The sequence below is a fragment of the Molothrus aeneus genome, chromosome 2 (assembly GCF_037042795.1).
Source record: "Molothrus aeneus isolate 106 chromosome 2, BPBGC_Maene_1.0, whole genome shotgun sequence".
Lineage (NCBI taxonomy): Eukaryota > Metazoa > Chordata > Aves > Passeriformes > Icteridae > Molothrus > Molothrus aeneus.
The window spans coordinates 4,944,791-4,957,365 of record NC_089647.1 but is presented as its reverse complement, the minus strand read 5'-3'; the positions used below and the strand labels follow the sequence as shown (position 1 = coordinate 4,957,365).

The window sequence follows — 12,575 nt, the reverse complement described above, 5'->3', positions numbered from 1 at the left end:
CAATAATTACTTCTCCAGCTTTCAAAATCCCCTCTCCCCCAGTTTCCACCAGCCCTCTCCTCTGCCCCAGAAGCAGCTGCACTTTTGTACACAAGGGTAGTATGCAGACATACAATCTGAGAGTTTGACACCCATTTTGAAACTAGAAGATCTTTCTTAAAATTAACACTGCAAATTACCCCCCCAAACTAGGATAAAAGGGTGGTACAGATGCAATAGAGGTTATACATGGATTACCAACCAAGACTCCTACATGTTTATGCTAGAACACATTTAAGGAAACAAGAGACCCAGAATACTGAGATCAGCTGCTCAGGTAGTGACTGCACAAGCAGGCTGCAGCCCTAACTTAGGCTCAGCATGATGGGATCCTTTTCCTAGGAGATGAACAGAGATTACTCTGAATGCTTCCTCAGCATCTGTCTCAACTGGTTTTGTGTGAATTCAATTTGTTTCCTGACATTCACACACGCACACCAAACTATATTCCCCTTGCAGCCTATTTGATTATTTGATAAATCAAGACATTTCCATCCTCTTGTTCAGAGTTGGGCAGACAGAAGTTCCAGGTCCTAGGGGATTAAAGGCAGCATGGATCACGTCACTCCAGCCAACTAAAAGCAGAAAAATCTCAAGCTGTGTGTGAACTGTCAGAGAAAAGAAATAAAGAGACTGTCAAAATCTGCTAGGAATGTCCCTGCATTCCCAGCACAGTCCCTCTGCTGCACTGATCAAAGGCAGAACAGCACCATAATAATCCTGGTACTGTCCATAGCTCAGAGTCTATCCTCAGTCTATCCTGCAGCAGGTGAGGTGACATCACATCAGGAATGCAGCACATGCCCTGCTCCAGCAGACAGGCTGGATGCTGGGAGGAACTGAGCAAGACAGATGAACTGCATGGTTCCAACTCTGTCAGGCTAAGGATGGGCCACCTTACCCCTGCCCCAGCAGGTTAAACAAGAGGGCACATGGGACTTTTCAGGCCTTATTTCTAGGCTGAAAGTCCAGGTAGCTCCTGCATTGAACACTGCCTTCAAACCCTGGCAAACCAACAAACCACTGATGTGGAGCAGAGTCAGAGCATTCCTGGCCACTGGATGCCACAAGGGTAAAAGCTGAGCTTGGCTGGTCACTCAGCCAGGAAAGGCTGTGGATCATGGAAATGCAGCACTCCCAAAACACTCCTCAGTTTGGGTCACCAAGCACTTCTCCGCTGGGAGAGCCAAAGCTTCCCAGGCATGAAGGCTCCAATGCATTGGCATTTCAGGATTGTGCTTTCCCTTGGTAAGGCACAAACAGTTCTTTCCCTTCAGGTATTTCCCTAGCAGGTAACATCTCTTGCAAATTACCTTTTCTACCTCCAGGGAGAAATCACTGTCCTGTGCTAGAACTGGATATCAATAGCCAAGAGGTGTGTTGGGGGTTGTGTTCTTCCCTCTTCAGCTGAAGAGGGAAAACAACATTTAATTATTTATTAAAACCTAAGCAAGATTAATTGCAGTGAAAGTTCCTCGGTTCAGTCTTGAAAACTGTGTGGCTGCAACTTCCTAGGATTATATATTCTTTAGTTGTATCTCAGGTCTTCTGCCCACATAACCCATGCCCTGGGCTCCAGGCTGCCCTCAGGCATGAAAGGACAGAATAAATCACCTTCAGAGATTTATTGCCTCCCTTAAAAAAATGGGGCACTGAGTGCCCCATTCCCCCAACCCAGTGTTCAAGAAGCTCTGGGTCTGGACCATGCCAAGCAAGGCTCAGAACACAAAACTCAAGTACACTTTTCTCAAGTTTTTGCCCTCAAAGATAAAACAAACAAACAAAACAAAAAAAAAACCAAAACAAAACACACCAAAAAAAAAAAAAAAAGAAAACCCAAAAAACCACCCGAAAAAGAGGCCAAACATCTCAGTGCCAAGGTTACAGATACAGGCATTGGTAAAACAGGCAGCTCCCAGCAGACACTGCTGACACTGGCTCAGGGTCTCAGCTCCGTCACGCTCAAGCACTTGCAGTGTCACTGGGAGGGTTGGGGAGGTGACAGCAACTCTCTCCTTCAGTGAGATATGAGTTCATGCTACATTAACGCCAAGAAAAACAGAACTCTGCAGATAACAGATGATGTGGCTTTGGCCATCTTTGCCACCTGCATTTAACAGTTTGAAATACTGTAATTGGCACCTACTGGTCACTTGGGAGAATAAACAAACCAGAGTTTAGTTTCAATTGCAGGGCTGACAGATCAAGCATGACCTGTAAAACTCATCAAGAACAAAGCAAAGTTAAATGCTGAAAAGCTGTTCGTGAGCTTGAAAGCTGAGAAATAACTGGATTTTAATAACTTCAGATTTGAAGATAAGTGTCATTCCTTCAGATAATTTGGAAGCTAAAGAGCACAGATTTACAAAACAAACCAGCATTCCCAATTCTAAGAGGTAAGCATCATAAATTGCCATGTTCTGCTGAGAACTTTGATTTAAAATAAGCCAAAATATCTGCTCCTCACTATAAATAAGGCCTTATGTAAGCTTAGATAAAACACCTAAAAGAAGTTTTCTTCTTTATAAAGTAATAACAATTTTATATTAAAAAGCATCTGCAGTCAGGATGGTAAGAGTTTTCAGAGCATTTCTTGACTCCTGAACACTTGAAAAACACTACACAACTTTAAACAGAAAGTTTAGAAATTGACAGACTTTAAACAGAAAGTGAAGAAATTGAGGTCAGAAGTTTACTAGTAAAAACCCAGAAGTGCTTTAGAAACCAGGTTCCAGAATCAGGATTTCTTCAGTGTACTTTTCTCTGAATGCTCCCTTTTATAATAGATCTCAATGCTCAAACTGTTGATTTCATGTCACCAGGAAGGTAAATCCAGGAGCCAGACACTATATTGATACAGTTTTCAGCTAAAAAGTGCTATGCTAATTCTTCTACACATAAAAATGAAAGGAAAAAGTGTTTGTAAGCTGAACCAAGACTTGTTTAATATTTTGTGCTCAATCAGATTCACACTGAAGGGGCTGCAGGGTGGAAACGAGGAGTTCAAGTTGATCAAGGTAATTTACTCAACTTAAGGACTGAGACAAATTCTGAGCCCTCTTTACCTGATGTCACCCCACTTTCTCCCTGCTTTCCTTCCCTGCTCAGTAATCTGAACACTTTAAATCTACAAGAAAAATGGGAAAATGAAAGAGAATAGCCAAGAGCCAGTTAAAATCCAGTCTGCAACAGAAGAGGCCCTAATTATCTAGGGTCCTAGGTGATGTTTTGTCTTCTTTGATTATCATTTTACCCTGTACTTCTCTGCAGAAACAAGGTACAGTCTCCCCCCAGACACGAGCTACCTTCATTTCCCAGCCAAGTAGAGAAGAGAAAGGTCAAGTAATCTGATGACAACAGAGACCTGGGGCAGGCTGTTCCCCTCAAGAAGCCCATGCCCAGGCCATTACTGACCAGGGACTGGAATTCCAGCACACAGTTACCCTGCTTCTAATCAGACAGCACCACAGACCACAACGGGGAAAACAACTGATGCAACCCACGAGCTCTGCGTCATCCAAAATATTACTCATCTCTGCCCTGGCACCAAATCCTTCACTCTTCAACTGAGAATTCCATGACCTGCTTTTCTCCAGATAATAAGTTTCTTCACCTTCACTTTTCCAGACCCCTGCCCTTTCCCAGTTTCTTCGTGAAGCCGTTCCCTAACAAGCTTTGCCCCAAGCCTCATAATGGCTGTTACTGGAAGAAGCCCTCAGTAGTTAAGTCTGTGGTTTCTACTTCCAGCTACAAATTAATGCACACAGGCACAAAGGCACACAATGACAAAGCACGTTCCTGCCCATTAAGAGTGGCTGGAAAATACCAGCCTTTCTTGCCAAAGAGTTTCTGCTGCGCTGCTTTTCATTCATTTCCGTGATCAAGCTTTCTTTCCTCTAAGAATCTTTCTATTCGCCCTTCTTGAAATTGAGTATCTCTCGGGGTCATTGCAGGGCATCATTTCATTTTAATTGCAAGCTCAACATCAATACTCAGCTCATATTTCAGCAGCTCTTGGTTATCTCAGCTTCTTCCAAAGTGAACGATAATACATTGCTGTGCAATGAGCTCACATGCAGATGTAATCCAGAGTTGAAGATTTCATTGAGATATTTCCCTTACAAGTTCTCTTTTATTTTTGCCTCTCCAGAACTTTCTACCCTCTGCTGAATGGCACAGAGCAGAGACAGCTCAGAGCACAGCCAAGCTCCAAATGGATCTCTCACATAACACACTTCTCAACATGAGATTAAAAGCTTCCTTCTCCCTGCTTCCTTCAAGGGAAAGGAAAATAAGTCACTTGTGTGGAAATCCTTGAGAGTGTGTAGTGGGCAAACACATTCTAAACACCAACCTGGGTTTCATGGTGAAAGGGTTTGAAGATTAAAGGACAGATGCCAAAACAGAGTTTATGAAGCTGTCTTCATACACTGGCTTGAGAAGAACACAAGGGACAGAAGACTGGTGTGTTCCAGGCTGAAAGGAAGGATCTGTACACGTGCATCAACAAATAGCTCAGGAGGAGAGAGGACGCACTGGAGTAGAAAATGTGCAATGAAATTAAGAGAACATTTCAAGACAGGCACTGGCAGCTGCTCTTGTTCCTCACATCACTGGGCAACCTTTTAAAAAAGACATGGCAGAACCTCTCTGTCCTACACTGGGAAGACAAACAAAAAGCACTGAGGAATATTAAATTCTTCACATGGGACAGCTTTCCCTGCCCACCAGATAAGCTTATTTTGCTTACAGCAGCTGGACATACAGAAGGCATTCGTTTTATGAAACTGGTCTAGTGATCCATGTTATCCATGAGGTCATACCAGAAGATTCACAAGATCCTCTCTGGTCTTAAAATATATCCAGCAGAGAACAATCTGCCATTGATTGAATATTTGAAAACTAATGGGCTAGTAGACTCCTCCTCACCACCACACTCCCCCCCCTTACCTCTAGTTCATATGGCCCAGTGGACAAAATCCACATTTCCTTTTTTTTTAGTTCAGGGTGTTTCAAACAAATGCCTTTACATTAACATTTCAGATCATTACCAAATTGAATAAATATGCCCCTCTGCAACAGCAAGTGGAGAAAGGAGAGAGGAGATCTCTGTCTGCAGCCAGCAAGTTCTGCCCTGAATGGAAAGAATCTGAGCAAGACATTTTCCACAGATGTTCATGGAACAACATTTCAGAGCACTGCCACATTTCAAGCCTATTGTGTCAGGAAACACTGAAGTTTCACATGTGCAGTCCCCAGCTCACATATGAAAAGCTCACAGGCCTCTGCCCCTCAGAGAGATCACATGGCACAATGTGTATGCACGCTTAAAAACTCCTCTTTGAAACATCACTCAGCTCGGAGAGATCTGGGAGTGAGTCAAATGAGAGAGAAGGATTTCCAGTCCCAGCAAGCCTCACCATCCCCCATCAAAGGGGAATCAATAAAAACAACTGAGAAAGGAATTCCCTCTAGGACTAAAAGCTTCACGTAAAACCCTTTAAGGGCTTCCTTTTGCTGAAAATGCTGCTTCCTTATTGATCCCCTCCCCACTCCAACAGCCATGATGGAAGCTGAAAATGCTGCCCAAGCCCAAGATTTCAAAGTTTGGAGGAGACTGCAATACATCCTATTTTTCAAAATTACATTGATGTATATATTCCCTCCAGCTGTTATAGATAAGTTGTTTTTCTGTTACACTTTGAGAAACCAGTGCAATTGACTCCTTAACAGTTTTCCTATCAGGGACAAACACTCATAAGATACCACACCCCACCCTCCCTACAACTCAGGATTTAGCACACTGGTGCTCCCCAGGTTTTGTTTTGTTTTGCTTTCCCAGTTGCCTGGAAAGCTGCATGCCCCTCTTTCTTCCCTGCACCTTTCCTGTTAGTATCTTCCCTCCAATTTTGAGGAAATTTTCCCAACAAATAACTAGCTCCCTCAGCAGTTCTGCCTTTCACCATGCCCATTAGGGAAATTCTGGCACAACTTATTTTTTCTGAAGAACAAGTTTGACAGCTGCTTGTGCCACAGGATGCAAGAGAAGGGTGTGATATCTGAGCTGTGCTTTCATAGCTGCTCCACAGCTTTGCCATTTACCCCTGGCTCCCTGACTCAGTCTGCATCAAAGACAGGAGGTTTCAGCACACAAAACCAAAGTAACACACCCACAAAACATCTTCTGTCTTGTATACTTAATTCCAGATGATTTCCCAAATAATAATTCCACAGTTAGTCCATTCTAACTGTACTCATCACATGTTCTCCTTGTGCCCAGAGGTGAATATCCAGCAGGGATATCTGAGTAACAACTGAAGGACACAAAGTTCATCCACCAATTAAAGAAAACTGCAGGTATTTCAAAACAGATTTTGCTACATGCCAAGATTATTTTGGGAAATAGCACTGCAGCAAATTGTGCCTGGGATCTCATTTCTTTCTTCATTCTTTTGTAAAGAATGAAAGGCTGACAGGGCTTCAGGACCATCCCTCCCCCTGCTCCAGCCCTGCTACTGGAATTCACACATTCCCAGGGCACTTCTACACGCTGCCTCCCTTTCTTCACTCCATGCTCCAGAAATCCTATCTGGGTGGAGGGGCTGGGAGGAGAGGCTGGCAGCAAAGAGAAGTCAAGACTACAACACGCACGCTTCCCTCCCTCGCATTGCTCGCAGGTTTCCCTCTGAACCCTGGGTGTCAAAGCATCCCAACAAACTCTCTGGATGGGAGTTCAAAGTGACACAAGACCAGCAATATTGGGAGAGGCACAAACCACCACTTTTGTGCAGGAAAGCCTCCGCATAGGAGCTTGGAGGGGCAGGGTGGGGTTTTGTGCAGATTTCATTCTTGCTGGTTTCTTTTATCACTCCCTTGGCAAATACTACTCTCCCACTGTGTGTGACCCAGATATGAAGAGTAATAAGGCTAAAACTGCAGCCCACTAAACCATCTTGAGAAATTACCTCAGACTGAAAGAAGCTGAGTCAATGTCCTCTGTCTGGCCAGCTTAGATCAAATCTACATCTCAAAGCTTCCTACGAAGTGATGTCTTCACTGCCAGGCTGTCCTCCTACGATCAGTCCTTGTCCTTTTCCCAGTGTGCCATATAAGCAAGTTCAGATCTTAGGAACCACATCATCTAGAATAATTACCTTAGCTGTGGATGCAGCTGAGAAGTCAGGCTGCTCTTGCCTAGACACATACACATCTCCTAAATAGGCTACAGCCTGTTACTACCAGCAGAATATGAGCATGAAAGCCCCATCAGCTCAAAACCCCACCAGCTTGGTTTATCAAATCATGAGAGGAGCCCTTCACTCATATGTGCACCAGTGTTATAAAAACAGCTCCCACTGCACTTCCCAACAATATAACATGACAGAAGTCAGAGTTAATATGCATCTCTGATGATCCAAATCAATGCCATCCATCTCTCCCTCCCTCCAACATATTATCAGGACAGGCACGTTTCTATAGAAAAGTCTCAACAGGCAGGCTTAGTTACAGCTGAAGGTAAGGGTTTCAGCAAGCAATTGAGGAACAGGATGTCCTTCTGGGTACTGAAATCCCTCCCAATTTGTGGAGCTCTGTAGCTCAGCCGCGAGGGACCTCTAAGGTTTTGCAGTGGCAGGATACACTTACTGAGATGGCTGAAATATTACCCTGACCTGGCCATTTTCTGCAATTACATCAACAGTGAGGTGTGCTCAGGAAATTTAATGCTATGCTAATAGAGTCTGTTTTGGAACAGAAATCCAGTTTATATTAATGCTCTTCCAGAGCAGCCGCTACTAACAATCTAGTGATACAGCTGGCAAATGCAGCAGCAGTTGCTCCATACTGAGAACAAGCTCTGAGCCTGCAGGACCATAAAAGCTGCATTAGTAGAGAAAAACCCAGGGGTTATGATTACAGCCAATTCATTAAACATCTTTCTGTAAACAATCAATAGCACAAAGGACACAAGTACCACCAAAGAAGACAAGCACAGCTCTCAGCTATCATACCATTTGTTCCAAAGAGTAGATATTTCTGAGACACAGGGAAATCAGTGGGAAGGCGTCACAGAATTCCCTCTCTCTCTGGCTTAGACACACGGCTGCCAGGTTCTGTACCAACCTGATGTCTGGAAGTCTATCTGGATAGGGTTGGACAAGCCATTGACCGCTTCACGCCACATGCCCCCGCCACCCGGAGACCAGGCGGTCACCACGCAGCGGTACAGCCCGGCATCCGAGATCTGGGTCTGGTACATCCTGTAGCGGAACTCGTTCTCCTGCACCTTCTCCAGGACCACCCCGTCCACGCGGGTCTGGTCCGTCCAGTCCTCCAGCCGCACCACCGAGTCCTGGTTCAAGGAGATGATGCGAGTGGTCCCGTTGGGACTCGACTGGTCCGTCAGGGGCTTCTCGGCCGTGATGAGGACGGAGTAGCGCGGAGTCTTGATGTTCTTGGAGGACACTTTGCACGTCATCTCAAAGGTGTGGCCTGCTACAAAGAATGGCTTCAATTTCACCGCCTCCACTGTGAGCGTGTAATCTGAAGAGGGAAGGAAATAAAGCGGCAAGAGAGGGTTAACAAACAGGCTCGGGTATTTCTGCAGCACTTCAACCTACAAGGTCACAGACAGGCAAAGTTTCTTTTTTGGAGGAACAAATTCCAGCACATTTATCTAAACACATGGACAGCCCAGAATGCTACTCAACAGTGCACACACACACAAGTACACAACAGTTTGGGTCAAGATGCACAAATTCAAACAAACACCAAATACTGAACAAATAGAATACACAGCTTGCCACAAGACAGGATCTCCAGGATTGCTTTATTCAAGAATAAAGATATTAGACAAGATTCATGTGTCTGTGTTCAAAGGGGTCTTAGGATGAGAGAAGAGATGAGGATCTGACTCCATGTTTCAGAAGGCTCGATTTATTATTTTATGATATATATTACATTAAAACTATACTAAAAGAATAGAAGAAAGGATTTCATCAGAAGGCTAGCTAAGAATAGAATAAGAAAGAATGATAACAAAGGCTTGTGGCTCAGACTCTCTGTCCGAGCCAGCTGGGCTGTGACTGGCCATTAATTGGAAACAACCAACATGGGCCAATCAAAGATCCAGCTGTTGCATTCCAAAGCAGCAGATAATCAATGTTTACATTTTGTTCCTGAGGCCTCTCAGCTTCTCAGGAGGAAAAATCCTAAGGAAAGGATTTTTCATAAAAAACATGTGACAGATTCAGTCCCAGTTTCATACTGGCGCTGGAAGAGCACCCTCAGTGACGGGGTAATAAGGGCACTGCTGAAATACTCATGACTAATGACAAAAGCTGCCACTTGCTAAACTGGCAGCACTTAGCGTAGCATCTTTTATTTCCCTTGAAAATCCACCCTAACGGCATTCCTAACGGCAATCCAGACACATTCAGCTGAAAACACGTGACAAAAGTTGGTGTAACAGACGTCTCCACCCCAGGCACCCCCATACAGATTTACACACACCTCTGCCTCCGTGTCAGTCTTTCCTCCCCTTGCTTCTCATACATTTACTTGCATACAAGCCTACCAGAAGTCTTGACATTTCCTATTTGACATCAAGAATTCCAGCAACACTTACTGCTTAGTTTCCTTCCATTCTCTACTGTCTCCTCAATCCCAAGAATCCCTTAATTACAGGGTTTGGGAAAATTATACATGTCAGAGCACAGCTCCAAGACACACAAAATACAAGCTCACAGTGAGAAACTGAGAAAATGAGGAGTGACTGAAATCAGAATCAGATAAAAGGAAAGGGAGTTGCTAGTTTCCTGGCATTGTGATGAAAAGACACCCTGTATGTCGTGGTTCTTCTTAAGGAAGGGGGGGGGGGTGCTGGGGCAGAATACATAGAAGTAACAATCTTGCAAAAATACAGCCAATCCAACTCTCTGGACTTACTTTGCTGCACCATATTCTCCCTTCCCTCCTTTATTAAAAAAAAAAAAAAAAAACAAGTGTAGACCTGTTAAAGAACTCCACAGAACCGTTTTATGCAAGACAAAACTTCTCAGGAACAGGGAAATAAGCAATGGTGAGATTGAAACATATTTCCCAAAACTGAACTTAAATGCAGTAATATTTATGTCCTCCCCACAAGAGCAACAAGATACTTGTCAAGATTACATTTTGCAGTGTTTTGCCTTCAAGCAGCAGTTTTCACAATGAGTAAACACAGCCCACAAGATGAGAAGCCCGGTATGACAACTTTAAATCAGTACTGTATAAAGCAGATCACAGTACAAAGCTATATAAAGAAACAGCAGGAGCAGTGAAGGCTGAGATGCTTCTAGTGGTCTAGCTGAGCACAGAATTATTTGATACTCCACACCAAACCCCCCCTCACACTTCCACCCACTAAGCAAGTGACAATACAAGAGTTGCACATTTAGGCACTCAGGGTACAATCACAAATGAAGTTGTATAGCATCAGAGTCATTCTACTCTCCCTTGTGAAAAGACTCATTAGATACCAGATTCCAGACTTCAAATCCATTTTTTTGTCCTCATTCTGTGTCTGTGAGACTCAGATATTTCCTTCTTCATATGCCTGCAGTATTTAGGAGCCCAGCACAGATCAGCTTTTCACATACTTTTAGGAACATAGTAGGCAATTATATTTTGTCCCAAAAGCAGAAGCACAAACAGCTAGTTATACTTTTCTGGCACATATTGTTGCTTTCTAGGCCATATGAGGAGGCTCTGGGCAAAAATCGCTCCTTACTTAAATGTTCTTTATGTTGTTGATCTTCACATAAGAACACTGGGTCCTAGACACCAGAAAGGAAATCTTACATTTGGTCTCTGGTATATGTGCTTAAGATTAAACACCCTCACATGCCCAGAGCAGTTCAGCTACAGCTGAGATAACTCTCCCTATTACCTGAGTTTCAAACACCTTAACTTCCACTACTCCTTGAGCCACAGGTCAGACAGCAGCAGAAAGGGCCATGTGTTGTCCCCAATAAGGACAGCAAATTTTGTCCCTCAACATCCTTTATTGGTTTTCCATTTGAGGCCATTAGCAAATGCCTTTCCCTAAGTATTTCTGCTACAGGAAAAGGAGAAAGGAGTGGTGGCAGCATGGGACAACAGCAGAAATTCCACTGGTAGAGTTTGTGGAAGAGAACAACTGAGGCCCAGAGATGCAGCTGGAGAACAGTGATAGAGTTCAGAAGGGTTAGAAATTAGGATCCTGAACAGAGAACAAGGAGATACATTCTTGTGAAAGTTCTCTCAAAACATTTTTCTACCTTTAAAAACCCCCGAGGTCATTAGTTTGGATGAACACACAAGGCAGAGGCACCCCCTCTTGTGTTAGACCATAAGAAATTTAGAACAGAATAGAGAAGGGGACACACAACCCATCACATACAGGTGCTGAATATTTCTTTTTGCAACAGAGTCAAAAAAAGATCAAAGGGATGTTTCTGTATGTGCCATAATATTAGAGACCTGCATATGTAGCAAGGTAAAACAACAACAACAAAAAGGCTCCATAGCCTATCAACTAGAAAAACCTGGATCACTATTCTTAATATGCTGGTTCTGTGCCAAAATTGTTCTCCTTCAGCAGCAGCAGATGAAATGTAATTAGCACTCCTTCACCCCCTCGTAGAAAAGCGTGTAGCTGTCTGTGTGTGTGAGTCCACATTATGAAATAGAGGGCAGCCCAAAGATCTGGCACTTATCTTAGAAATAACAGTAATCTGCACAGAAAAATAAGAGGGAAAGGAAAGTCTCTTCATGTTTCCTATGTTAGCAGAAATTACTCATCAGATCTTGCAGCATAAGATGAGCCAGAGAGGTTAAATGAATGTTTTCTTCCAAGAACTGCAGCCTATGGTCTCATTTCTAATCTTTTGGGAATTGCCAAGGAAGCAATGTCTGTCTTGAGCACTACTCCACACACTTGCCTGTCTGCATACATGTCTGCAGTCCCATGTGGAGTCTCATCTCCTTCTTGTAAAGCTCCATGAATGAAAAGCACAATAAAACACACCCTGCTTGGTCATATACAGGAGGCTGCAATCTGCAGTTTATTCTGGAAAGCAGTAGGAGAAGAGTTCCTAAGTAAACCATACCCAAAGCTTGGGCACTACTCCAAGACAGAGGGCTAGCAACAGAAGAAAACCTAGCCAAATGACTCAAATAAAATTCAAGTAAACTGTACTTTGGAGCCTGGCAGTGCAAGCTTCTGCCTTCCATCATTGGCCAGTCCAAGTGGTTAAGCCACACTGTAATTCTCCTGTTGCTCCTCCACCACAAAGTGTGTGCTCAGCTTTAAGAGCACTTCCTGCGTAGTGACCAAAATCAGTTTTCACCTAATCTGCACCAGGCAAATTTCTAGAGAAGCCCAACAGCTAAAAGGGGAGGAGGAAGACTTTAGAATAAACAGCAAACACCTTCCCTGCACTGCTTTGACTCCAGCTGGAAAAGCAGCACGTTGGCCAGGGCTGACAGCAATGCTGGAGCCTCACAGCGCTGCTTGA

At 43.8% G+C, this 12,575-nt stretch overlaps 1 protein-coding gene across 1 annotated transcript in view; it reads right to left on the bottom strand.

Annotated features, from left to right (window-relative positions):
- PTGFRN (prostaglandin F2 receptor inhibitor) overlaps positions 1–12,575 on the bottom strand; it is a 66,802-nt gene that overhangs the window by 10,226 nt on the left and 44,001 nt on the right. Inside the window, 1 exon segment of the mRNA XM_066567619.1 lies at positions 8,161–8,580. Coding sequence (XP_066423716.1) covers positions 8,161–8,580 — 420 coding nt within the window.